General features: G+C 50.6%; 3 protein-coding genes across 14 annotated transcripts in view; 2 read left to right on the forward strand and 1 right to left on the reverse strand.

Moving 5' to 3' along the window:
* The window catches only part of BBOF1 (basal body orientation factor 1), a 1,057,902-nt gene that overhangs the window by 458,006 nt on the left and 573,442 nt on the right, over positions 1–26,454 (forward strand). The window lies entirely within an intron of this gene.
* ISCA2 (iron-sulfur cluster assembly 2) lies at positions 934–5,353 on the reverse strand. Of its 5 annotated transcripts, none has more exons than XM_008164608.4 (4): positions 5,225–5,353; positions 4,162–4,333; positions 3,537–3,652; positions 934–3,309 (listed from the first exon to the last, which is right to left on the reverse strand). In XM_008164608.4, exons 1-4 carry the CDS (start codon positions 5,284–5,286, stop codon positions 3,135–3,137), a joined length of 525 nt encoding a protein of 174 aa, XP_008162830.2. In that variant the 5' UTR covers positions 5,287–5,353; the 3' UTR covers positions 934–3,134. The 5 variants fall into 5 exon arrangements, with proteins under 5 accessions (XP_008162830.2, XP_065449438.1, XP_042714454.2 ...); XM_065593366.1 differs by lacking the exon at positions 5,225–5,353 and adding an exon at positions 4,817–4,982; XM_042858520.2 differs by having other exon boundaries at positions 2,445–3,309; positions 3,516–3,652.
* NPC2 (NPC intracellular cholesterol transporter 2) lies at positions 5,292–26,104 on the forward strand. Of its 7 annotated transcripts, none has more exons than XM_065593367.1 (5): positions 5,292–5,428; positions 10,283–10,410; positions 23,952–24,059; positions 24,392–24,564; positions 25,315–26,104. In XM_065593367.1, exons 1-5 carry the CDS (start codon positions 5,394–5,396, stop codon positions 25,399–25,401), a joined length of 531 nt encoding a protein of 176 aa, XP_065449439.1. In that variant the 5' UTR covers positions 5,292–5,393; the 3' UTR covers positions 25,402–26,104. The 7 variants fall into 7 exon arrangements, with proteins under 7 accessions (XP_065449439.1, XP_065449442.1, XP_065449443.1 ...); XM_065593370.1 differs by lacking the exon at positions 5,292–5,428 and adding an exon at positions 8,960–8,984 and having other exon boundaries at positions 10,279–10,410; XM_065593371.1 differs by lacking the exon at positions 5,292–5,428 and adding an exon at positions 9,206–9,565 and having other exon boundaries at positions 10,279–10,410.

A 26,454-nucleotide genomic window follows, 5' to 3' on the forward strand; every position in this document is an offset into this window, starting at 1 on the left:
AAACTAATCAGTGTACCACCCAATGACTGCTCACGTACCACAGTTTGAGAACCGCCAGTTTAGTTATTTAGGTGATGGGCTCCACGGAAGTTCATTGGCCTGATATTTAGAGTGCTGGAGTCAATGGGAGCTGCAGGTCCTCAGCACTTCAGAAAGTCAGGCCCCAAGTGCCCAACTTTCCTCTCTTCTCCTCTTTCCTCCTCTCTATAAGATCAAGAGCTGGGAAGTTCTTAAAGTGTGCTCTTTAAAAGCACTAATGCATTAGACCAAGTCAAATCTCTGGTGCATTTAGTCTTCTTTGCAGAAGGACGATGATTCCAGAGGGGACCTGATTCTCCATTTCCATATGGCCTTTTTGCAACAAACCGTTGGTGCAAAGCCAACAGATTTGGCCAGCATGGGGAATTTCTCTTTGGTGGGTTAAAGCTATGGTAAAAGCTCTATGTCCCTCTCCCTTGCAGCTTCCAGCACAGACTGTGGCTGAATCATCTCTGAACTCCAGAACAGCTTCGATGCGCCACAGACAACCAGACTGTTCTAATTTACACTGGGAGCTGAACTGGTCCCCAGTCATCCCTGGAACTGGGAATCTGCAAAGCCACTTTTGCCCCTTTCCTAGGACCTGAGACAAGTACAGCTCAGCCAGAACCAAAATTCAAGCCCAAAGTCTCTGTATGCTGTTGTTCAACAATACTATTCCCAAAGAGTAAGGGGGCCATCTAGCGAAGTTACTGAGATATTGCCAACATTACAGGTGGAGAAAGCTGCATATGTGGGTTTTCCCCAGGATTGTGCAGAAGTGACTACAGGTGGTACTTAAAGTGTTCTTTAAGTTGCTCACGAGGCAGTTTCTGCAACAGGGAAAAGCAGTCTGCATATAGGGAGTGTTTCCTTAAGCGACAGCACTGAACAGAAAATGAGCAAAGACACAGATTGTGAGGAGGAGTGGAACAGAACAGGTACATTCAGTTTAAATTCCATACAACAAACTTATTGACAGAATGTTAAAGTTGTATGGTTAAAGGAACAACTTAAAATCAAGACCATTTAGAAAAAAGGTTAAGTAATGTCAGGCTCTACACTGTCTCAGAGCCCCCTGCCATTTTTGTCATCTTACAATCACTCATACCTATTTTTCCGTATAGGTTAAATGAGGCACAGAAAGGGAATTACCCAAGTTCAAATAGTACTAGAACCTGTTTCTTGGATCAGAGAACAATGCCTTCCAGCCACCTCTGTGGCTTAGTTACCCTATCTAAAAATCAGGGTTAATAATGCTCGGCATCTACACAAGGCTTTAGAACTCACACTTTAAGTGCATAAGATTAGAAACACTTTGTCTGAGAGGCACTATGGTTTGGTAGTTAAAACATGGGTCTAGCACCGAGATAAACATGCTCTTCCCAGCTGTGTTGCAAGCTTAACCACAAGAGTTTAGGCAAGTCTGTTCTCTGTGCCTTCAGCAACCCCATCTACAAAATGTTAGCCCGACACTAAGGAAGGGCAAATAAGAGACATAACGAAACAAGGCTTGTCAATTTCAGAAAATGATTAAAGCCAGTCAGGGAAGAGGTAGGAGCAGAACTCAGGACCTCCTGACTCCCAACCTTCTACACGTTCCCCTAAACCAAAGTAGCAGCAGATCCAGATTCAAAATATTTGGGGTGGGGGTGAAATCACAGCTGGTTAGGAGCAACCACGACAGAGATCAGTACACAAGTAACTCAGCCGTGCGCACACACGCCCAAACCCTTTTTAGATAAGCATTTAACATGCTTAATAAAAAATAAAAACCCTACTGCTTGGTATTCAATTTTCAAAGGATTAAAATCTGCCCAAATCGCAAACTGATTCCTTGGGATGCTCCCCATTCCATGGGAAACTGACACTTTTAAATCCCATGATTTGGCTGTGAGACTATTAAAGTAGATTTGTTTGTAATAATGGGAAAAGCACACAAGTTCCCTATCCCTCCTGTCACCTGAAAATAGATTAACCATTTTGGCTCAAATTTACCAAACATTCACCTTCAGGCAGAGACTAAGCATGGAAAACTTCAGCTAAGAGGCGGGAGTTCCACAAAGTGATGAGTAAACTGAAAATGAAGTTGCACTGGAAATTCCTAGGCCACCCTTCCTACAACACAGTTGTGTCTGGGCACTGCTCTACAAAGGGAATGAGAGATTTGTTTCTCTCCTAAAACAGAAACAAGGCTGAAGAGAGATTAGATTATGAAGCAAAATTAGGAAAATACTTTAGATTATTAAATCAAAGTGATGTGCAGGACAGGGTACAAGGTCTCCTAGATGTGACCACAGGTTCTCCAACCACCATGCAATTTATACCCTGCTGGAAAAGTAGAGAGAGTTTGAAAAGCCATTTGCTGATTCGTACCATTTTTTACATTGAGTCAGGAGGGAAACAAACCAAATTGCCCCCCCCCCTTTTTTAAGCCCCAACCCTAAAGCTTTAATCTTCCCCCCTACACCCACCTCTCTGCTTCACCTATATGTACCAGGTAGAGCAGTCTTCCCTCAGCTGCTGGCTGCTCCCTGTAGGCAGGTAGGTCATCAAGAATAAGGAGATTAGTAGAACAAATTGTCTGGGAAAACCCACAGCCAGCTGGAAAGGACAGGCACCTCAGGAGTCCCACAGTCAATTTAAGGGCAAGGGGGAAAACAGCCATCTCCCTAGAGATGCATTCTAACCACACTTTGAAAAGCATGAAAAATATGAATAAACAATGGAAATTGAGTTTGTTTGTTTTTTAAAAACCAACAATGTCAAATACACATGTACAGGCAGCTCCTGAAAGGCAGTTCCATGTGCTGGGTGGTTCAGGGAGATCAGGGGGGCTCATTATATTCAGCAGTTCCTGGAGCTTCATAGAGGACAGAAGATGCTTTTGTGTGGGATTTAAAGCCTATTTCAAACCATTGGAGGGAGAGCCCTATAGGTCTTGGCTGCAGACTCAGTTCAGACAGGCAAATGGAGATATTTGCAGTAACTGTAGCAGATTGAGGAGGAGGATTGGGGAAGCTGAGGAAATAGCAAAATGAGGAACCCTTGGAGACGATGCTGAGGACTGTCTCTGGCTCAATGTCCACCCAAGCAACACCCAAGGAGGAGTCCACTCAGAGTCTGACAGAGAAGGATGTTCCACATGAGCAGCCCTGCTCGGCCTGTGGATTGCTCACCACCTGGAATGAGTTGCGGATCAGCTCCTGGCTGAAATCCACCATTGCACCTTTCACAAAGGCCAGGCTGTCCACGTCCACAACAACACGAGCACCACCTTGTTCAAACACCCTAGGAAAGAAGAATATGTGGCTTGTTATAACCCTGCAGACATAAAAGGGAAAAGCACACTTCCAGAGTATAAAGGAATACACTGTGATCACTTCCCTCCCCTTACTGTGCTGTGATCACCCACCTCCTCCCTTCAACATACATTATTACACATACCCTTCTCACCACCTTAGTCCACAGAAGTCTCCCCCATCATACACCCACACCTCTTTATCCTCTGTCCTTGCCTGTCATCAGGATTGATAACTGTGTCCAAGGAAAACTTGTACTGGAATCCAGAGCAGCCACCTCCCTCCACCTGCAGCCTGAGAAACTCAGACCCTTCTATAATCTCCTGCAGCCTCTGCAAAGCAGAAAGGGAGGAGCATTAAAAGATCTGCAATCTTCACATGCAAGCAGACAGCATCTACTTCCAATCCCATATCAAGCCTGCAAGATGCCTCAACGGGATAAGGGCCAGAATCAGAGCAATATGGAAGGGGCACCTGTATGACCTTGGGGAGGCAACTCATAAGCAGCCAGGTCTGCAGCATACCCCTGTCCACCACAGCCATGTGTGGGGAAGACCTCATGCAGCTCATCTGAGAGATGAGGGGGAAATCACTGATTTCCCAAGACTCAGCTATCATGAAGTCTGCAGTTGCCTCAAAGGGGTGTCTGAAAGGGGAGGGAGGGTCATCAGTGAACCGCACAGATTATTATAAAATCCTTTGGGAACCTTTAGGTCAAGTAGCTACAAGTAGCATGATGTTACAGGCACTTCAATAGTAGGGAATGCCAGGCACTGCAACAATCTTCTCAATGACACGCAGACACAACAACACACCATGAGTGCTTTCTAGAGAATTGTACCTTCACACAGCTGTTGGTGAGGTAGATCTGTCCCTCGCTAGAGTCAGATACTGGTTGCCCTGGCTTAGAAGAGGATGATGCCCACTGCACCCAGATGCTTGGTACATAGGCTCCATTCTGAGAAGAACAGGGTGGTGTTCTCACTAGGCGCAGCAAAGTAGGAGAAAGGCTGCTGTGAAAAGATGGGGATGGAAATAGTCAGCAAGGCAGGTGAAAAGCACAAAGGTTACTAGAGCAGAGCTCCAGAAAGGAGATTTTAAGAAAGCAGGTGTGTGGGGGGTGGAGGGGAATTCTCAGTGAAAGGGTAGAAACAACCTAAGATGGATGGGGAGTGGCAAGGAAGAGGAGAAAAGCCTAATCTACACTGCTTCAATATACATATAGCTAGTGACAGAACAGAGAGATTATAGAATCAGGCTGGTTCACAGCAATGATCAGATTAGTCTGGTATCGGGAATATGACAGCAGCCACTATCAGATGCTTTGGAGGCAGGAGCAAAGAACACCCGAGCCCACCGTGCTGGGCGACCTTGCGCTCAGAGGGAGTCCATGGGGAGATGGCTTGTGCCCTGAACCAAGAGTGTCCGTGTCCATCACCTGTCTGACACCCGGTCTATTATAGGTACCTTAGCTACAGGCGAGAATATTTTGCTACCTGCTGCCAACTCTTGGCCCGGCACCGAGCACTAGCGAGTCCCAGGAGCACCTGCGCATTATTCTAAAGCGGTTTCCTCTGGCAGGGTCACACTGCGCAGCGGAGCTAACCGCGCCCTCGGCCCGAGGTGGTCCGTGCCCTCTCCAGGGGCGCCACCCGCCGGGGAACGGCCGGGTCAGGCGCCGCAGCGGGGCTTGGCGCAGCCGCACGCTCGCTGCACGGCAGGGGCCGGGTGCTCGGGGCGGGGCTCCAGGAGAGGGAGCTGCAGGCGCTCAACAGGCGGGCGGCGCGGGGATGGCGATGCCGCCCCTGCCGTGCGGCGCCCCCCACACGCGCCACGGACGGAGCGGGGATCCCGGGCTACTGTCCAGGCTCCACCCGAGCCCGGCGAAAGGGCCGCAGCGCTACCTGCACCGACCGCCGGGACGCAACCTCCTCAGACAGCTCAGCAACACCCCTAGCGCCGCCATCTTGCACCAGTGGCTCTTAGAGTGCCCCGCCCACCTGCCACGCCGCTATTGGCGCAGAACCCGTGAGGCCACGCCTCTTCCTGCGGCCGAGTGACGTGAGGCCTGCCATGACAGCTACCGAGGCGGAAGAGCCAGGGAGGAGGTGCGCGGGCGCGTGCGTGGTAGCAAAGCGGTTTTAGGAACCTAGCGTCTTGCGTTTGGTTGCTAAGCAACAGACTGGCTGATGGGGTTGGCTCACCCTGGCCAGAGCCTCCCCGGCTCCAGTTTCCCACTTTGCCTGGCTCTCTGGGGTCCGCTGACCCCCAAACAACTAGGGTTGCCCCCTTTCTAATTACACAAAACCCAACATCTTAGCTCCGCCCCTTCCCTGAGCCCCCCCCCTTGCGCCGAGGCCCCCCCACTGCTCACTACATTCCCCCTCCCTCACTTATTTTCACTGGGCTGGGGCAGGAGGTTGGGTTGCAGAAAAGTAGCTTGCAGGCTGTGGGATGGAGCCAGAAATGAGGGGTTCAGGGTGTGGGAGGGGGCTCCAGACTGGGACAGAGGGTTGGGGTGGAGGAGGGGTGAGTGCTCCCCCATCTGGGGGTGTGGGCTCTGGGGTGGGGCTGGGGATGAGGGGGTTGGGTGCAGGAGAACGCTCCAGGCTGTGGGGGTGGGGCAGAGGGGTTCAGGCTGTGGGAGGGGGAACTGGGCTGTGGGAGGGGGAACTGGGCTGGGGCAGGGGGTTGGGGTGGGGGGGGGCGAGGGCTCTGTCTGGGGGTACAGGATCTGGGGTGGGGCTGGGGATGAGGGGTTTAGGGTGCAGTAAAAGGCTCCAGGTTTGGGGCACAGGCTTACTTTGGGCAGCTCCCAGTCAGCAGCGCAGCGGGGAGGCTAAGGAAAGCTTCCTGCCTGTCCCGACTCTGTGCTGCAACTAGAAGCAGACAGCAGGTCCAGCTCCTAGGCGGAGGCATGGCAGACAACTCTGCGCGCTGCTCTCGCCCTGAGGCACCACCCCGTAGCTCCCGCGGCCAATGGGAGTGCAGAGCCAGTGCTCGGGGCAGGAGCAGCACCCGGAGCCCTGAGGCCCCCGTGCCTAGGAGCCGGACCTTCTGGCTGCTTCTGGGGTGCAGCGCAGAGCCAGGATAGAGGGGGACTAGCTTGCCTTAGCTCCGGTCGGCAGTGCTGACTGGAGCTACCAGGATCCCTTTTCGACCGGGTGTTCTGGTCAAAAACCGGACACCTGGTCACGCTATGAGCAACAGCCCCAGAACCAACGTCGCAGCCAGGGCAGCCCTGGTCATTGGCTGGGCTCTGAGGGAAAGTCACTGACTCCTTCCCCCAGTGTAGGGCCCTTGACTCTGATCGTACCCCCTTCCCCGCCGAGTCCTGCGGCTAGTCAGGACCATTTGGCCCTTCCTGCCTTCCTTCTCCTGCGCATGGCGCTGGCCTAGGCCCCGTCTCAGAGACGCATCCCCCCCATTAAATCTTCTGTCCCGTTTGTCCAGGTGCTGCTGCAGCGGTGGAGTGCCTGGGCCTGGCCTGCAGAGTCATCAGAGGCCATGGCCCTTCTGGTGGGAAGCGCACTGTGCCAGCAGGGGAGTCAGCCAGTACTGATGGCCCTTGAACTGCTTTCATTGTCAACCCTCTCCCAGGTGTCCCACCCCGGCACCCACAGGACAGTGGCCACAGCACAGCACTGCACAGACTGGGTGTTTTAATCCAATACGAGGGTTAAGATCCAAAGTGAGGGTCACAAACCAAAATGGAGCTCACAATTGGACGCAGCCAATCCCCAATCTCACACACACAGGCCTATTCCCCTCCCACTGATTTAAAAGGAGCTAATCACAGGCATGAAGTTGAGCACATGGATAACTAATTGTAAGATAGAGGCCTACAGTTGCCTAATGCTGTGTTATGCTCTACAAGGGTTGTTCCAGTTGGCCAAGCAATAAACCTGGCTCCTAGGATGAGAGAGGGCCTTTAGGAGAAACAGTAACATCTGCTCTTGGTTTATTTATACCATCTTAAACCTGGTGATCTAGACCTGTCTATGCAATTTACCTTTTTTTGTCCTTGGATTAACTATAATAATTACTATGGAATTATTAAAGTATCACATACAAGCTCACAGGAAATCAGGATGCTAATCTAGTTATTTGCAGCATATTTATGAATCCCCAAACCAGGAATAATGTAAATCTTAATTAAATAAAAGTGTTTCTTTTTACTTCTGTTGCTATTATTTAATCAACATCTCTAAAGGCAGACTCTTGGAGGAGTAGCACCAACGTTTTCTTTTCCCTGGGAATGCTGCACCCCTGCTCCAGCTTTAGAGTAGCCACAGAGTTGGTGCCTATGAGCAGACTGATTGCTTCTGTGGACTGCAGCCAGAGATGGGGTTGGGAATCCTGTCTTCCCTTTAACTACTGCACCACGTTCAGTTCTCTCTTGCTGACAGTGTGTATTGGATTGACCTCTGTGTACTGGATTACCCTGCTGCATGATAGCATGTCACATACGTAGATATTTGGCAAACTTAATTTCTGCAGGACAACTTGCAGGATTGGGGCCTGATTGCTGATATAGAGGAAACTGAAACTGATTCACAGCGGGAGTGAAAACAGGAAAAAAATCCAATCTCTTTTAGTGTTGGTGTTTTTAGTAACAGTAGTGGTAAAAAATGTGACAACATGACTTCTCTTTCTAGATGTTGCCCAGATTGTAGATCCCCTTGCAAACAGAGGATAAGGCCTAGAGAGAAGCAAGGGTGAGCCAGCTGGGCTCATTTTCAACTAATTTCATTAATACTTTATTAGCTAGACAAGCTAAACAGATGTAATTTGAGTGTGAACATAGTACTAGCATGGATTCCAGCACATGTTGGCATGCCTGGCCGTGAAATGGTAGAGAAGGAAGCAAAAAATGCTTTAAAAATGCAGCAATTGCTATAAAGAGTCCTTTGAGTAAGAAGGAATTAAAAAATGTAGTTAAAAGGGATTTTAAAAGGCATGCCAAGAATTGTGGCCCAAGGAGAAAAGAGGAAGATGATTCTATGACATATACCCCAAAATAGAGGATAATGTGCTACTGTACTCCAAAGGTATGTAAGGTGAAGTACTCAAAGTTAGTACATTAACTGGTCACTGTGGTTTGAATAATAATGTCTATTTATTGAATAGACATAAAGATGGGTTATGTAACATATGTAAGGTTAAATAAACAGTTGATCACCTGATACGGGACTGCAGGGAGCGTTCCCCAGGAAAAAGAGCCTCTTTATGAAAAATGTATGTTTTCAAGAGACAGAATATACTGTGAGGGTTTAGTGAGAACCTCAGGAAAGTAGGGTAACATTAAAAAATCTCTACTGTGTGTTTTAAGGATATTGAGCAGCATAAGAGAGTATAGTAGCATGAATGTACAAGGAATATGGGAAGTGGCAGTTATAGACTCAGTAGGTAAGTGTGCTTCACCATAAAACATAAGAAGGTGTTGTCAATGTATAAGAAATAGACCCCTCAGATATCTGCTAGAAGTAAGTCTGACCAGGGAAGGGTTCATGCTGTATTTGGGTCCCCTAGTTTATTAGTAGCCATTCCTAAGATAATCATTAAGCAGTGTACTGCTGTCTCTCTCATCTAGGGTCATGCACAGGATTTTCCCCTCATAGCTTTTATTTTAATTTTTATTTTTTAAGTCTTTTATGATTCCTGGTAATGATATCTCTTTTGTACACTCCCTTGTATTTCAGACACTGGAGCAGAGTGTGTCTCTGTCCCCTAAACTCGTCTTTATCACCTTGATTGCTTGCTTCATTCTATTTTGTGGGTTTGGCCTGTGCTTTGTGTTTCCTTCCCTAGTCTGGTTGCTGGTTCCTTATTGGGTGAACATGTGTTTTAGCTCTGCTCAGTTTGCTGCTGTGAGGTAATCTGCTAGTATGAGCTGTGGGGAGATTTGTGGTAGTCTAGCTGTTTGAATTGGTTAATAAATCACCTTGAGCACACTTCAGTTTTGGGTGGGGTTTGCTCTAATGATTTGGAAGCTGGTGGTAATAAGGTGTAAGGAGTGAATAGCTATATAATGAGAGTCTCAAACAAACTTTTGTTGGGATTTGAGTTTTGATTGTCTAGTGCTTTGTGGTGGAGGGAGCATTTATTTGCTGTCCTGGTTGATGTAGCATGAGACCTTAACTGTTCTTTTCTGGATGGTGATTAGGATGAGGGAAGTCATCCAGTTCTGCTCTGTGGTGGACTGTTGCTGTGTACATAAAGCGTTTGTTTGTTGGACTGCAAATGTAAGGTTGCTATAGGGATGTTGTTTCACTAGGTGTAACTGGCTGTTAAACTAGAGTCCTGGATTTTACTCTCAAATGATTGGATTATACTACTGATCAGCTCTAGCAGTAGTCTTATTGATGGATAGTGTGTCTACCTAGTGACTTTCTCATTCCACAGGTCTCATTGTGTTTTTGTAAACAGTCTTTTGTTCCTGTCTGTGTTTATGATGAGACCATGTGGGTATGCATAAACTAGGGGGTGTTCAATCTTCATGTGTGCATTACAACATTAGTCTGTTTGTGTTATCTTGGGGCTCTCTGAAATGTCTTTCTGAAGTGCTTTTTCTGAGTTGACCAGTAGGCCCTTCTGTTGCAGTAACTGTCAGAATGCATGAATTATTTTTTGAAATCCTATTCTGCACTTGATGCCTTGATAACAATTCTATTTTGTACCATTTCTAAGATCCAGTACCAGATTAAACAAATCTTTTGTCTCAAAGCCTATGAAATAGAACAAGAGACCATGTGCCTTTATTATTATTACTATGTTTGAACATCTGTTGAAGTAAAGATATGGTTGGTGGGTAGCTCGTCAGGGAGGAGTCCCATTTAACTCTCATGGAATATGTTGCTGAGGGTGACCTATTATTTTGCTTTATTGAGAATGCTACAGAATAGTTTGCAGATTATGCTATTTCAGTTGAGTAACTCTGCTCAAAATTCCTGTATAGGCAGGCTTTGCATCTGGAGCACAAAGACTGGAGATGGAGAGAAGGAAATGCTTTCTGAGGGCCCTGAGGAAAGAACTCAAGATACACAAATCAAAGCACTTTGCAAGCAGCTGGACCAAAAGAGATACTCAGGTGGGTTAAAGTCTCTGGACATGTGCTTTCAGAGGACAAACCACTCCCTAAGCATTTACTTGTAGTAGGCACTAAGGGATCTTTGTTTACTTGAGACTCTGTAGAGTGAACCACTTATGAACCTTCCAGGAAAATTCCCCTGACAATCTAAAAGAAAAACATTGTTTCCTGGAGTGATAAAACTTTTGAGGGGAAAAATGGTGGCTTCTGGAGACAGTCTTCCACAGTTGCACTAATTCTCTTGTAGTCTCTTCATATAGAGAATCTTGTCTGGAGGACAGATAGTCAGATGATCTGACTAAGCAGGGGCTTTACATTTGATCAATTTGAAGCTGAGTGGAGATAACTGTGATAGAGGCCTGAAAAGGCTGCCTCATCCCTGTCTCATGCCACATTCCTGCATCAAAGCATGCGAGTGTTGGTGTCTTTGATCTACAAATGTCAATGATCTAACAAGAGCCAATATGCTCTAATAAATTTGTTAGTCTCTAAGGTGCCACAAGTACTCCTGTTCTTTTTGCGGATACAGACTAACACGGCTGCTACTCTGAAACCTAACAAGAGCCAAGTATTTCCTACAGCACTGAATTAGTGCAGAGTGGCTTTAAATCTATTTTAGGGTGTCAGATTGAGTCAAACATCCTTTTAAACATAATTAGAAAGCAGTAGTGGTGGTGGTTTTTTTTTTTTTTTTTTTAAGTCACCTGTTTCCAGTATCCATGGAGTAAATTTGGAGCCCATGATTTAGTGTTACTGGGGGATTATGAAGCAGAGTTGACTCATACTATAGCTGCTGCAGGTCAAAGAGTGCAACTGCCTTCTTGAAATAACACTTGCTGAAATCCCTTTTACAAAGTCTGACTAATGAATGAGGCTACAGATCAGCCTGCTGACATTGCTCACTCGCTGTTGCTTGAAGGAAGAACATTTCCACTTGCTTTTGTAGGAATTCCTTCTATTGCTCTAGCTGGGATCTGCCCACTTGGGCTGCTAATCATCTTTTGCATGTGAATGCCCTCATCAGCTGTTCCTGATTCCCCTCCACTCCCTTAGAAACTGAATTTACCAATAAAGAATTTAGGAATGGGTAGATTTCCAGTAGAGGCTTTGGAGAGAGGGCCTAGGAGGGGAAGCTACCATATAACTGTCCTGGTTCTCTCTCTGTGGTTCTGCTCCTACAAGACATGCTGTGCAGGTCACAGCTTCTCTCCCTCTCAAACCAGCTCTTTCCTTGTTGATCTTAGACTTTCTCTCCTCTAGGGTGCAACCTTGCTCACACCTTCACCTGATCTCATTCCTCCTGCACTCCACCCAAGCCACTCCCTTCCTCTTCTTTGCCTGCTTGTCTTTCACATAGTCCTTTTCCATCTCTCACGTCCAATTTGAGCCTATCAATCACTTCTCCTTTGGACCCTCTCTCCAGTCCAGGGCAGTCTAGTTTAAATGTCCCGGGGGATGGGGTTACCACCACTTCTTATGGGAGACCACTCTGCAGCCTAATCCAGTTTGCTGTTGGGATATCCAGCCTGCATTTTTCTTTCCTTAATTTAATCTCATTAGTCCTATGGATCCATCACTGGATCATCTTCAGTAACTGCTCCAATTTTTCTGTTTACACCTTTTCAATATTACAATTGCATAGCTTCTTCTCTCCGTAGTCAGCATTTAACCAGGAGTGTTTATTCCCAAATACCAAACTAATTACCTCCTATTCAAGTTTGCTAAATACAGTTTAAAACAATGCATCCCAGTGAACAACGAAGGTTCTGTAACCTTACTCTGGCACCCAACACACCACTAGCCAGACAAAAAGGCAATCAGGTGCCTGCCCTGAAGAGTTTCCATTCCAAATGAGACTGCAGAGGGGATGGGGTAACATTAAAAGGGGTGCTACGGGAAGAGGAAAGGGTGTGGTAGTACAATAAGAAGCTGTACATAAGAATGCCATACGGGGAGCAGGTGTAGGTAGAAGGGGAAGGCGCATGCCAATCTCTCTCCTCTCCCTGAGCGTGGGTGGAAGGGCCAGGAGCCTCTTCCCTGATGCAGGTGGAAAAGGATGGCTCCATGTGCACCCTATGTGGGGAAGAGAGATGGGAGGAGTTTGGGGCTCAGACTGAATCCCCTACCTTGTATCCCTGACAGTCACTGAGAAAAGCTCCAACAGGGAGGAGACTGCGAGGGTGCCGCTTGCCAGCCCCATTATATGTGTGGCAGGAATGAATCCCACATGTGGCCTGATGCTGGTCAGTTACAGGAAGGGGGTGTCCCTGATCACCCGGTTTAAACTGGCTTCCTGAGTGTGCTGGGCAGGGTGATTGTGTAGGGTACACAGGAACCATTTGAGGAGTCTTGGGGATTGGGTGGGCAGGGCTGTGGGTTCTATCCATAAACTAGACCAGCTTTGGCTCTGGGCAGCACGCTTTGGCCCTGGGTGGCATGGCTCAGGTTACAGGCCCCCCTGCCCAGGGCTGAAGCCCATGGGCTTGGGCTTTGGCCTTCTCGCCCTGGCCAGTGGGGCTCAGCGGGTTTAGGTTTTGGTCCCCCCTCCTTCTGACAACAAAAATTACTACACGACCCCAGGAGGTCATGGTGCAATGACGTTTGAGAATCCCTGAACTAGAGTGAGCATGCAAAATTGCTGGCTGCTTTACACCCCAGCTGTTCCTTGCCACTTCTGCTCTGGGGTTAGATTTCAGTGAGAGATGGCTCCTGAGTCAGTGGTTTTCAGACATGTTAGTCACAAACTCTGGCACATCTTCTAGGGGGGATAGGTTGGTCCAGCAGCAGAGACCAGCGGTGCTACTGGCTCTTGTGACTTTTAAAATCATGAATCTTGTGATAGTGTCTTTCCTAAACTCCGCGCCTGATAGCAGGAGCGCACACAAGAACCTCCGCTTCCTGTTTTGTAACCAGGGAGAGGGCGGGGGAAGGAGGCTTCTGGCCCTTGGCTTTGTGGGGGGAAGACTGAGAGCCTGAGCCGAGCGCCCCTGCAGCCCCAAACCAGAAAGGGACTAAACACTCCCGGATGTATGTAAAGAAATCCATTCTCAGGTTTCTGTGGGGTGTTTGAACCCTCTGTGCGGCTCGGCCGGGCCCGGGATCTCTGGCCCTACTGGCCCGTGGCGGTCCGGACGGGTCACGCTAAAGGCTTCTTGTCTGTGATATGGCTGGGCCTGGGCGCCCAGAGCCAGGAGTCCAGAGCGGCACCCCCAGCCAGGGCCGGCTCTGGCTTTTTTGCTGCCCCAGGCAAAAAAGCCGCTGGCCGCCCCCTCCGCCCCACGGGGGGGGGGGGAGGGTGGCAAGCCCTGGCGGGGGCTCCGCTCTACCCCCCCGCCCCCGGCGGCCGGGGGGAGGGCGCCGGGGGGGAGGGCCACAAGCCCCGGCGGGGGCTCCGCTCTCCCCCTGGCGTCCAGGGGGAGGGGGGCCGGAGCCCTGGGAGGAGGGCGGCGAGCTCCAGCCGGGGCTCCGCTCTCCCCCCGGCGGCCAGAGCGCAGGGGGCAGGGCGGTGAGCCCCAGCCAGGGCTCGCTGCTCTCCCCCCGGCGGCCGGGGGAGGGCGGCGAGCCCGGCCGTGGCCCCGCTCTCCCCGGGGGCCGGAGCGCCGCGCCGCCCCCCTCCAGGTGCCGCCCCAAGCACAAGCTTGGTGGGCTGGTGCCTGGAGCCGGCCCTGCCCCCAGCGCCCCGCTGCCCGCACCTGGCCCGGCCCCGCCTACGGTGGGCGGCTCCCTCGCAGTCAGCTGAGCACAGGGGCGGGTCTAGGGCCGCTGGCTCTCGGGTGACCTGCGGGTGACTCAGGCTGCGCCGCACTTCCCGGATCCTCCTCTCCCCGCTCTGGTGCCGGCTGGACCATGCTCGCCCTGACCGTGGCTCTGCTCCTGGCCCTCGGCTCTGTGGCGCGGGCCGAGCCCCTCAAGTTCGTGGACTGCGGTGAGTGGCTGCTGCCCGGCTCCGCGGGGCGCTGTGAGCTCTAGCTTGGCGCCGCCCGGCCATGCCACGCTCCTGCAGCCCCGGGCCGTGTGCGAGCTGGGTCGGGTGCCGCACACCTCCCCCCGCCGGGCTGGGGCGGCTCGGCCGGGTTTGCTCCAGTTCCACGAACCCCTGGGAGGGCTGGGGAGGGGGTGAAAGGTGCAGGGAAGTCTTGGAGAGGCTATTTTCCTCTCTGGGCCGGCTGGCTCCGACCCTGGAGGGTTTCCTAGCGCCCTCCCCGCCCGCCTGGGAGTTGCTGTCAAGGCTTTTCCAGCTTTCCCTTACTAAGCATCCCCTGGCCTCCATTGGGAGCACTTAATGTGTTTGTAACCCCCTTCTCCGGTACCTAGCGGAGTCCTTAGCTACGCAGGTTAACCTTGTTGCTCCCTGATTGACAGCACTTGTAGGACGCTGCACACTCCCTCCCTGTTCCTCTTCTAGGTCCTAGGTTACAGACTGTGGTGGCTGGTATGTCTCTGGTCTGTTGAGAAACCAAGGAGAGACTCCCTAACAGCGGTTCTGTGCTTGTTGAGCTAAGGGTGAATTTAGGGACTGGGATACTACAGCGAGGAGATCCATAAAGTACCTGCATTTCTTACTTCAAACTTCACCAGCTCTCCAAATCATTTTATTCGATGTTAATTGTTTAAATAGCATTCAGTGAGTGTCCAGATGTGTGCCAGGTGTCACACAGAGCCCGTCTCGTCTCTGCTAGGCTTGCAGTAAAGGCAGATAGCAGCCGCTGACTCTCTCTTTCTGTGGAGAGCAGCCATGGAAAATTCATGCATGTACCATTGAATAAGTAACTCCTGGAGTTTCCAGCTCAGTTTCCCAGTGCCCCTTTGAGAGCAATGGGAAATCCTCTCTTCTTCAGCCTCATGTGCGCATCCAACTCTCTCCCCATCTAGCCAGCTTTTGTTAGAATTTCAAAATGAATAGCCTGACAGAGGGCCAGAGATTATATTTCTGTCTGTCTGTCTGCATTCAACAGTGTGTTCCAATCTTCTTGAATCAGCAGGATCGGCTCTAGGTTTCTTGCCGCCCCAAGCAAAAAAAAATTTGGCTGCCCCCCCGTCCCAGCCCTGGGCTCCTCACCAGACCCCCCTGCTGCCCCAGCCCTGGGCTCTCTCCCCCCTCACCTGCACCCTCCTGCCGTCGCAGCCCTGGGTCATGGGTAACTCGCTCCCACGGCAGGTCATTCAGCAGGAATTTTAGATGTGCACAGAACACAGACAGGATTGGTTCCCATATGGTTACAGAACTGCAGTAAAGTGGAACAGTTTTCAGCTTGTGTGACTGGAGGATATCTGGATGCATTTTAGAAGACTGTCCTACATAAATGAAGAAAAGTTGAGGTGCCTTTATTATTCTTTTGTTCCTCTCTTTCTTTCTATGGGGAATTTGCCAATGCAATATCACTGTCTTCCTTTTAAACAAACAAACAAAGGCAACGGCTGTTGAAAATAGCAATTCCAGTCCTAATAACCACTGGGAAGCATTTCTTGCTCAATTTTATCCTACTTTTTCTACAGCAAGTTACAGTGGATCAGTATATTTGATTTGGGAGAAATGAAGTAACAGCTGCCCAAACTGAGCTTGAGCACTCCTGAATTTTGAGGTGTTCAAATCTGGAAGGCAGGTGCACGGCGGGGGGGGGCGGGAGAGGGGCCTGTGGCTCCGCAGGGGAGCATGGCAGCATGTATGCAGCAGTGTGTCTGGCACTGCGTGGAGCCAGACACACTGGTCTGAGTGGCACGGTAAGGGGGCTGGGGAGTTGGATGGGGTGGAGGTTTGGGGGGGGCAGTCAGGGGCAGGGAGAAGGGAGGGTTAGATGGGTCAGGGGTTGGGGGGGCAGTCAGGGGACAGGCAGCGGTTGGATAGGCGTGGGAGTCCCGGGGGTTTGTCAGGGACAGGTAGGGGGTGGGGTCCTAGGGGGGAAGTCTCAGGAGGGGGCAGTTGGGGACAAGGAGAAGGGAGGCTTAGATAGGGGGTGGGATCCTGGGGGGCAGTTAGGGGCAGGGGTCCCGGGAGGGGATGATCAGGGGACAGGGAGCAGGAAGGGTTGGATGGGTTGGGGTTTCTGTGGGGGGCAGTCAGAGGGAGTGGATAGGAGCAAGGTGGGCTACCTTCCCTCCCCGTGGAGTGTCCTTTTTTTTTTTTTTTTTTTTTTTTTTTGTTAAAATATGGTATCCCTACCTTCACAGTGCAGCTCTCCATTCACTGCAGCATGAGGTCTCAGCTACCTCCCTCCCTCCCCCCTCTTTCCTGTTGGTAGTGGCCAAGGGAATGCTGGGAAATGTAGTTCTTTCCCTGCTCGAGGGCTGGTAGGCAGGGAGCTAACCAAGGAACTACAGCTCCCAGGCCCCCCTGTTGGTTCTCAGCTCCATGCTGGATCCCTGCTGCCCCTGCAAATGGGCTGCCCCAAGCACGTGCTTGCTTTGCTGGTGCCTAGAGCCACCCCTGTTCCTGAAACATTAACTTAAAAGTGGTTTGGTGCTCACACTGTCACGGGACTGACACTTACAAGAAATCAAACACTCACCGAAGTAGGCTGAAGGAGGCAGTTCAGGAAAATCTACACTTTCCACTGATGGATGTACCAAAGTATATTTCAAATATATATATATATATATATATAGCAACTCTCTGGCTGCCATCCTAGAACTGTAAGCTCTTCCGATTAGGGACCCTGGGCTAGATTCACAAAGTGGATTGAGGAGTTGGGCATTGCAATGCTTAAGTGCCCTGCCACCCAGTGGAATAATTTGCAGTCTCACCTTAGGGGAGATTTAGGTGCCTATGTAAGGGATTCTCAGAAGCCAGCAAGCTGAGTGGGGAGAGCTACCTAAGCTAGCCAGGAGTGAAATGCAAGGGAAAGGGGTGGGGATTAAGGCCCAGATCCATAAAGATACTTAAGCAACTAACCCCCATTGGTCTGAGCCCTAAGCACCTGACTGACAGGCCAGAGGCCTGTTTCTGCTTGGGATTCTCACCTATGAACCTTCTCCTGGTATTAGGTGCCCTAAACCAGGTCATCCCAGAGTATGCCCCACCCCATCACAGCTAATAGCCCAGTGCTTGGGGCCATCACTGGGGATGTGGGAAGCCTGATTTCAAGTCCCTGCTCTGCCTGACTTGGAGCAAGAACTTGAACCCAGGTGTCCCACGTTCCAGAGGAGTGCCCTAACTACCAGGCTACGTGGGAAGCTGTTCTGCTTTGTATAAATATTCATTAGGCCAGAGAGGGAGACTGACTCTATAGCCTGGTGGTCAGGGTGCTCAGCTGGGCTGTGGGAGAATCAGATTCAAGTCCCAGCTCCAAATTAGGCAGCATGGGGATTCCATCCCAGCTATCTCACATCCCAGCTGAGTACTGTAACCACTGGGCTAGTGGGGATTCTGGGACCCATGCCTGTGGCCCTCCAGCTGTCCTTTGTGTGAGTTAAGTGTACTGTGAGCCTGCCTAATGGATTGGCACCCATAAGAGGGAGAAGAGAATCCCACTGGGGCTTAGGTGTGAGCAAGGGCTCTAAGCAGCTTATTAGCTGTGGGATGGCATCAGGACTGAGATCATTTTATACGTGCCCACTGGCAGAAATATAATAATAGGATATCTCCATTAATTATTATCTCCTAGAACTGGAAGGGACCTTGAAAGGTCATCGAGTCCAGCCCCCTGCCTTTACTAGCAGGACCAAGTACTGATTTTGCCCCAGATCCCTAAGTGGCCCCCTCAAGGATTGAGCTCACAACCCTGGGTTTAGCAGGCTAATGCTCAAACCACTGAGCTATCTCTCTTATAGCCCTCCTCCTTTATAGGAGTCTAAATCCCCATAGGTTCCTACAGAGTTAGGCAGCAGCTGAGCAGGGTTCTGTTAGTGTCACTGGCACTTAAATGTTGGGTCTAAAGGGCCAGTTAGGCACCTAAGGAGCTAGTCTTGTTTGTACTGCACTTTGTACTCTATGGCCCTGCTTCTGGTAGAGAGACTGCTGGGTTCTGTGGTGATAACCGCCTCTGAACAATGGATAATGATAAATGGCAAGATAACAAGTTAGGGGATGGTATCCAGTGGGATTCTGTAAGCTACATTGATCCAGGCATGTCCATCTTGTGAAACAATCGCACTGATCTGAAAGGTGTATAAAGAGCATATCAGCAAAGTTGAGCAATAACACTACATTGGGTAGCGTTCAGAGACCAGTTGGGGCAGAGAAATAACACAGAGGCCTATGGAGAATAAAGGCAGGAAGGGACTGGTTTTTAAAGGTATTTAGATGCCTAAAGATTCAGATAGTTTCCTAATGACTTCTCTTCCCCCCCCCCCCCCCCCCCCGCCTCTCCCAGGGTGGAGCAGGGAGAAACCAGTGACTAGTCATGCTGAGAAAGACATAGGAATCCTAATGAATGATGGCAGACCTGTTGATAAGCCAACACAAACATTATGTATTGGCTTTTGTATGAACCACGGCTCAATATCTAGCTTCTATGGGGAGGTCACATTGACCCAGTGTTTTTGTTAAAATAAAGACAAAGGTGATATGGGGAGTAAAGAGATGAAGTGACCTTCCCTCCCTCCAATCTAACTCACCTCTGGCCTCCATAAACAAGATACGGTGTTATAAAATGACAGATTGCTCTTTCTCAAAGGCTGAGACAAGACTGGAAACCGGGCTTTTTTGGCTAATTAGAAAGATCTCTCCAAGGTTGCTTTTTGTTGGTCACATCGAGTTTAGTAACAAACTTCCTTAACTGATATCTCAGTAATTGAGTTAAAGCTAAATTTCTCCCCCAATGCAGTGAAGCAAGAGAACTCTAAAGCTTTATCATAAGCATTGTACTCTGCAAGAGAGTAGGAGTTCCCTGGTATTGATAAATACTCAATGCTGCCTTTGTCTGCCACCGCCTGTCTTTAGGGCTTGCAGAGTGCATGCCCACCCACTGACAGCACTACCTTGCTGATGAGGAAGTTTAGTTGATCTTGTGTTGCACTCCAGTGCTCCCAGGTGAAACACTACTTTAAAAATATTACTAAACTTGCCTTATCCCATTCAGTCTTGACAAACAGCAGGAGAGTCTGTCTGCGTATAATCTGAAGTGGCTGCAGAGAGCGAAGCCCAGTACGTAGTCTGTTCCCTCCCCTGAAGGACGTGTATTTCAGGGCACACACTGGTATAGACAAGACAAAACCCTTCATAGTCACTAGACCGGAGAGTGAGGACACTTGGCCACTTAACTAGTCCCCCTTCTTCCTCTGTGGACATGATTGTCATGTCTGTCACCAAGCAGAGCCTGGCCTCCTTTCTGTCCCACCAAGGCCAGTGTTGACTTATAACTCCCTTCTCTGCTACCGGTGTCCTTTCCTCTCCCCACTGCTCATCCGCTAGGGCAGTGGTCTCCAAACTTTTTTGATCACGCACCCATATCAGTAAAAAAAAATGTGAGCACACACCCCCTGCCGTGCCGGCTCTGCCATTTTTGCTGAAGCAAAAAAAAACAACCAAAAAAAACCCCACTCCTCTTGCCACGCACCCCACTTTGGAGACCACTGCGCTAGTTCATCCTCTGTTTTCCTGCCGTGACAGTTGCAGATTCTTCCTTCTCCCCTCCATTTCATCCCCCATGATCTTCCTTTCTGGCTGTTCTTACCATGTTTCCCCCTCCTTGAATCTCTGCACTGACTTTCCCACTAAACCAGGGGTCTCAATCTCAATTTACCTTAGGGCCAGTGCCAGTCCTCAAATCCTCCCAGCGGGCCAATGTCACTCATTTTGCCCAGAACCCGCTCCCCAAAAAACTCCACCCTCCACCTGCTTAAGGCTCTGGGATGGAGTTTGGGTGGGGGAGGAGGTCTGGGGTAGGGGATTGGGGTGCAGGCTCTGGGAGGGAGTTTGGGTGCAAAAGGGGTGAGCGGTTGGGCTCTGGGAGGGAGTTTGGATGGAGAAGGGGGTCTGGGGTGCAGGCTCTGGGATGGAGTTTGGGGTGTGTGGGGATGGGGTGCAGGCTCTGGGAGGGGGTTGGGGGTGTGGCGCTTACCTGGGCTCTAAGGTGGGGTGGGCCTGGGGCCTCCGTGTGCTTCTGCCCCAGGCACCGTCCCTGCAGTGTCCCATTGGCCTCAGGGGCACTTGGGGCGGGGGCAGCATGTAGCAGCATAGCCCCGCCCCCCCCGGGCCGCAGGGAGGGGTTGGCAGCCACTGGAGTGAGCAGGTAGATGCCACTTAGCACTGCTGCGATGGTGGGGCCCTTGAGGGGGGAGTGGCTGGGGGTGGCAGGTGGGGCCAAGGGAGAGATCTGGCTCCAAAACTGCTGGAGCCCCACAGCCACATTGGGGAGGCTCATGGGCCGCAGATGGCCCGCGGGCTGGGAATTTGAGACCCCTGCACTAAGTCCAAGCTTCCCCTTCTTGTCTCTAGCCCTGTTTACTTACAGAAGCTGGTATTTCCACCTTCCCCTGCAGTCCCTGCAACTCACCCAGTATTTTCTTCTGCCCCCTGCCTTGTCCTCAGGTCCATTGCTGGAGGCCATTGTACTAGAAGAGGTGGGGAACAATCCTGTGCAAGCATCAGGGAGCTGGATTAAATAGTCCCTAATAGTCTGTCTTCCAGTCCAAAGTGTTAGTTGATCTCCTTCACCGGGACCATGCTGTCCCCGTGGCTGGCACGGTCTCCCCGTAAATATAGTTAGAGAAAAGGCTTGGAGAGGTACATTGTGCTGCCATCTCCTGCAACCCAACCTGTTACACCCCAGCAGGTCATTCTGCTGACCTGGCTGCTTCATGCTGCCTTGCACTTGTAACCCACATACCACCACGGTGTGGTGTTCTGTCCCATCTAGTGGCACTGAGACCTCTTAGAGATTAATGAGTTTGCTGTACAGCCTTAGCTAATGGCCATATGGCTTTTAGCTCATGCACTAAGCTCCAGAGGTCCCAGGTTCGATCCCGTGCGCCGACACCCGGGGTCTGTCGGTGTTACACACCCACTCAGATTCCCTGTGTTCCAGAGAAGGGTTTTGCTTTTCTCTATGGCCCGTTGAAAAGCATTTTTTGTAGCCCAATACAAACTGTGGTGCCAATGGGAGGGGGAGGAACATGTCTCGTCCCCCCAGTTTTTGCACATCCTTAAGCAGTGGTCTCGTACTAAATCAGTACTCTGCTGCAGGAGCGGTCCAGAGCATTGCAATGCCTCTGAAATTTGATCCAGCCATCCCTCTGTTCAAACGGCGACACAGCTGGGCCAAATTTCAGTGAGTGGCGTTGTGACCTGATGCAGAGTTACAATGCTACTCAACCTTGGCCCAGACATTTCTCTGTCCAGATGGGGGGCTGCCAGGCCAAATGGTTTTGCAACCTGGTGCACAGAGAGTCTTTCTGTACGACAGAACACAGGGGAGTCTGTGAAGAACTCACTTCCTGATAGCATCGACTCACGCAATGGTGACTTGACTACGGTCTAAAAGTACCTACATGGGGAACCAACATTTGATAATGGGCTCTTCAGTCTAGCAAAGAAAGTATAACACGATCTAGTGGCTGGAAATTGAAGCTAGACACATTCAGACCGGAAATAAAGCGTAAATATTACCTCACCCACCTTGACGCTCTAAATTTTTAAGTGTGAGTAATTAACCATTGGAACAACTTACCAAGGGCTGTGGTGGGTTCTCGCTCTCTGGCAATTTCTAAAATATATGCTCCAGGAATTATTTTGGGGAAGGTCTATGGCCTGTGTGACACAAAAGGTCAGACTAGATCAGTGGTTCTCAAACTTTTGTACTGGTGACCCCTTTCACATAGCAAGCCTCTGAGTGCGACCCCCCCCTTATAAATTAAAAACACTTTTTAATGTATTTAATGCCATTATAAATGCTGGCAAAGCAGGGTTTGGGGTGGAGGCTGACAGCTCGTGACCCCTCATGTAATAACCTCCTGACCCCCAGTTTGAGAACCCCTGGACTAGATGATCCCAATGGTCCCTTCTGGGTTGGTATCTATGAAAAAGAGACAGGGGAGACTCCCTGGTTGAGAGAGAGGGTTCCTGAGGGCTCTGTGTGAGTGTAGTGTGGGGAATAGAAGGGGGTCCCTGATGGAAGAGAGGTAGGGACTGGAATTTACTTGCCCCCTCCCCCTTCTCAAAAGTTTGACTTGGTGCCCCTGGAGAGTTAGAGCTGCTAACACCCAATTTGCCAGTGTGGACCTTGCCCTGGCAAGATCTTTAGTTGTCCCACCTAATAGGGTTCCTTCCCACTCCGTCACTAGGGAAACTTTCAAACCTAAGCAATCCACATCTCTGCCTCCTCCTTCCTCTCCACCCCCCAATTTGTCCTACTTCAACCTAATCACAAAGCACCTTCTTTGTGCAGAGGGGGTGAGTCTCCTTGCTGTACAAAGCTCCCAACGCCTCTGGGACATGTACATCAGAGAGGTCATTTAGTCCATCATCATCATCATCCCCATCCCCCCTCTCTCTGCTGAGGCAGGGCCAAGTAAACCTAGAGCATCCATAGCAGGGAGTTTTCTCCAACCTGTCTTAACCCTCCACAGATGAGGATTCCACGGCCTCCCTAGTTAACCTCTTCCTTTGTTTAACTATCCTCATCATTAAGGCTAAGATTTTGTTACAGATATTTTTAGTAACAGTCGGGGACAGGTCACGGGCAATAAAGAAAAGTACATGGAAGCGGTGACCTGTCCCTGATTTTTACTAAAAATATCAGACAAAATGGGGATCTGCAGGTCCCTATACGGCCTGCAGCGGGGCTAGGAGCTCTAGGGGCTCCCACCGTGGGTTGGATGTTGGAGTCCCCTGCTGCCCATGGCTAGGAGCTGTGGAGGCCTACTGTCTGCAGCAGCTGGGGGGCTGCAGGGTCCCCCCACCATCTGCGGTGGCCAGGAGCTCTACCTCCGCTGCCTGCAGCTCTGGGGCCTGTGGTGGCCAGGCGCTGTGGGATACCTCCAGTGCCTGCGGTGGCTTGGAGCTCCAGGGGACCGCCAGAGGCAGCGGGGGTACCCTGCAGCTCCCTGCCCCTGCAGGAGGTGGAGGACTCTGCAGATCCTGACTGCCGCAGGCTGAAGTCATGGATTCTGTGACTTCTGAGACTAAATCGTAGCCTTACTCCTCATTAACAAGCTTGTGTCTAATCTAGATCTCCCTTGCTGCAGACTAGGCTGTTTACTTCTTGTCCTACACTCAGTGGCCATGGAGACAATTGATCACTGTCCTTTTATAATAACCTTTCACATATTTGAAGATTTATTAGGTCCCCACTCTGCCTTCTCCTCTTTAGACTAAACAGGAGGAAGGGTTAAAAGAATTAGCCATTGATCATGTTTTCTAAACATCTCATTTTTATTGAGCTCCTCTGGACTCTCTCCAGTTTGTTTACAAAGTAGCTGTAGCTGGAGCCTCACTAGTCTCCAAGACTCTTTCCTTTGAGGGGTGTGTGTGTGTTTTATGCCATGTCTGGCATTGCTGGTGTGTGCGTGTCATGTACACTAGGACTGGGTGTTATGCTGCTTGGAGGTCTCTGACTATGGGTAACAGGGCCCTAAAATGACCAAGTTCTTGTTTGTTCTTGCAGGCTCCAAAGATGGGAGCATCACAGAAGTGAACGTGAGCCCCTGCCCCACACAGCCCTGCCAGCTCCAGAAAGGGACGTCCTACAGCGTCAATGTCACCTTCTCCAGCAGTAAGAGCAGAATATGCTACTTTAGGGGTTGAGCTTCTATGGGGTGGTGGCTTCTCTGCAGCAGTGGGTGGAGATGGGAGGGCAGAAGGGGAGGTAACTACTTTTCATCCCTGGGACTTGCCTGCAGCAGTTGGAGATGTGGGGAAGGATGGTTGGGAAGTGTTCTCATGGTAGGAGAGAAATGAAGAGCATATATTGGTGACCTCATCCTACACTGCATCCCCATGAGCTGCAGGGGACGCAGCACGGGATGGAAATAGTGCCCTGCCCGAATAGCTCTGGAGCTGTGGGCAGCTGCTCGTCTCCCTCTCATCCCTTTCCCTGTTCTGCAGAGATCGAGAGCCAGGGCAGCAAAGCGAAAGTGTATGGGGAGATACTCCATGTGGACGTACCCTTTCCTATCCCTGAGCCTGATGGATGCAAGAGTGGGATCCAGTGCCCCATTGAGACAGGCCATTCCTACAGCTACCTGAACAAGCTCCCTGTGAAAAGCGAGTACCCCAATGTAAGTGACCCACCAGCCAGCTCCAGGTCTTAGAGCTACCCAGCCTGGTCAGGTTCTCAGCCCCACAGCATGCCCTTGAGCAAGGGGGCCCTTTTACCCTTGGGAATAGGGGGTGCATGGGTGGGGGCTCAGGAAAAGTGAGCGGTTGAGGTCACCTGTCAGGAGTCACCTCTGCTCCATGCACCATTCTCTCCAAAACCAGTCTCTAATTCCTGACCCCAGGCCAGACCTGTCAGGGGAAGCAGCTTGGTTGTGACTGCAGGGGTTGGGGAAGGTGCGTACAGTGTTTGCAGGCCCCTTTCTGGATACTGCTTCTATATAACCTCCTTCCAGAGCCTGTGACTCAGTCATGGCCCTGCACCAGCTCCTCCGTAGTGCCTCATGGTGGTGGGGAGCTTAATGAAAATTTCAGCTCAAAGGGCCAGGACTTTTCTTAACTGAGACACAGTGCAAGGTCCTCTATCATTGCAGTAGGGTCAGTATTGACTTGGAGGGTGGAGTGCTAGTCCTTGGAGGTCTCCCAGCCAACCCTGCTTAGCGTGCAAGATGTTCTGGGGGTACAGCGTAACTGGAATTGGCCTGCTGCAACTCACCTGGCTCCCAGTCTGCTTCCAGAGGTGGAGTTCCTCCCATAATTGGGGACAGAGGGGTGGGTTCTCTCCTTCCCCACCCCACGAAGAAACTCAGACTGCCCCCATGCCTGAGAACCAGCAACTCCCTGTACACTCTCACTTCCTTTGTCTCTTCCAGATTAAACTGATTGTCCGGTGGGAGCTGATTGATGACCAAGGCCAGATGCTATTCTGCTGGAAGATACCTGTCCAGATCACCAGCTAAGGAGCCCTGCTTGCCCTGTGGCTGGCTTTGGGGGAGGGTAGAGGGGAAAACCTGGGTCAGACTCTTCTTGTATAATGGGCATTTCCTGGCATCTGCTTCAAAATTCTGCAGCCTCCAAGCAGCCAGCACGGTGTTCTCCCAAAGCTGAGGTGCAGTCACTGCAGGGGCATCAATAGGTAGAGGGCTCAACTCCCTGCAGCTTGAGTGGGAGCAGAGTCTGGCAGCCTGTGGTGGCAGTGGCTGAGCAGTACACTGCTGGAAATGAGCATCACAGAGATCTCTCTCTCTCATATGCATGGGGGCTGGTGTCAGCTGCTGTTAACCCTTGAGTGCCTGTCCGGAAAGAATGCTACTGCGTCCCTCTGCTTTTCTCCTGCTCAGTCATGACCAGAGTATTTCTGTGACCTGCATCTGCCATCCAGAGCCAATGGAGGGGGAAGAGAGGGGAACTGGCACTGCCACTTGTCTTCCATGCGCACTGGGGTCTCCTTGGCCCAGCAGTGGCCAGCAACTCTACAGCTGGGAGAAGGCTTCCTCTGTGCAGGCGCAAACCCAAACCACACACAGCATCTCTGCAGGGCTGACTCTGACTAACCCGTGATTTGCACTGTCTGCTAACTTACATGGAGCTGCTGCTGGGGGCTCTTCACCCCTAACCTCTTTTTATAACTTTCCTTTTAATAAAGGCTCAATAAAAACTGCATTTTCTTCCTCTTTTGCATTGTGTGATGGGGTGGCCAGCGTAAGGAGGTATCTTCAAGCTGGGGTCAGAGATGCCACTATCATGCAAGAGGAGTGGATGACAGCCCAGCTGGGGATGTAGCCAGCCCCTGCAACGTGCTGTTAGGAGGAGGCAGCTTGAATCCAGCCTGGCACGTGGGCTCTGGCAATATGATCTCCCCTCAGTTATATGAACGGAAAAACATTACAGGAGTTAAGGCTACTCACCAGCTAGTAGTAAAATGTCCCTTCAGGGCTGTGTACCTTAAATTTAAAAGGGCCACCTCCCCTGAAAGAGAGAGTCTGGGCAAACCTTGCTAGAAGACAGTGGTC

This window comes from Chrysemys picta, chromosome 4 (assembly GCF_011386835.1).
Source record: "Chrysemys picta bellii isolate R12L10 chromosome 4, ASM1138683v2, whole genome shotgun sequence".
In the NCBI taxonomy this organism is placed as follows: Eukaryota; Metazoa; Chordata; order Testudines; family Emydidae; genus Chrysemys; species Chrysemys picta.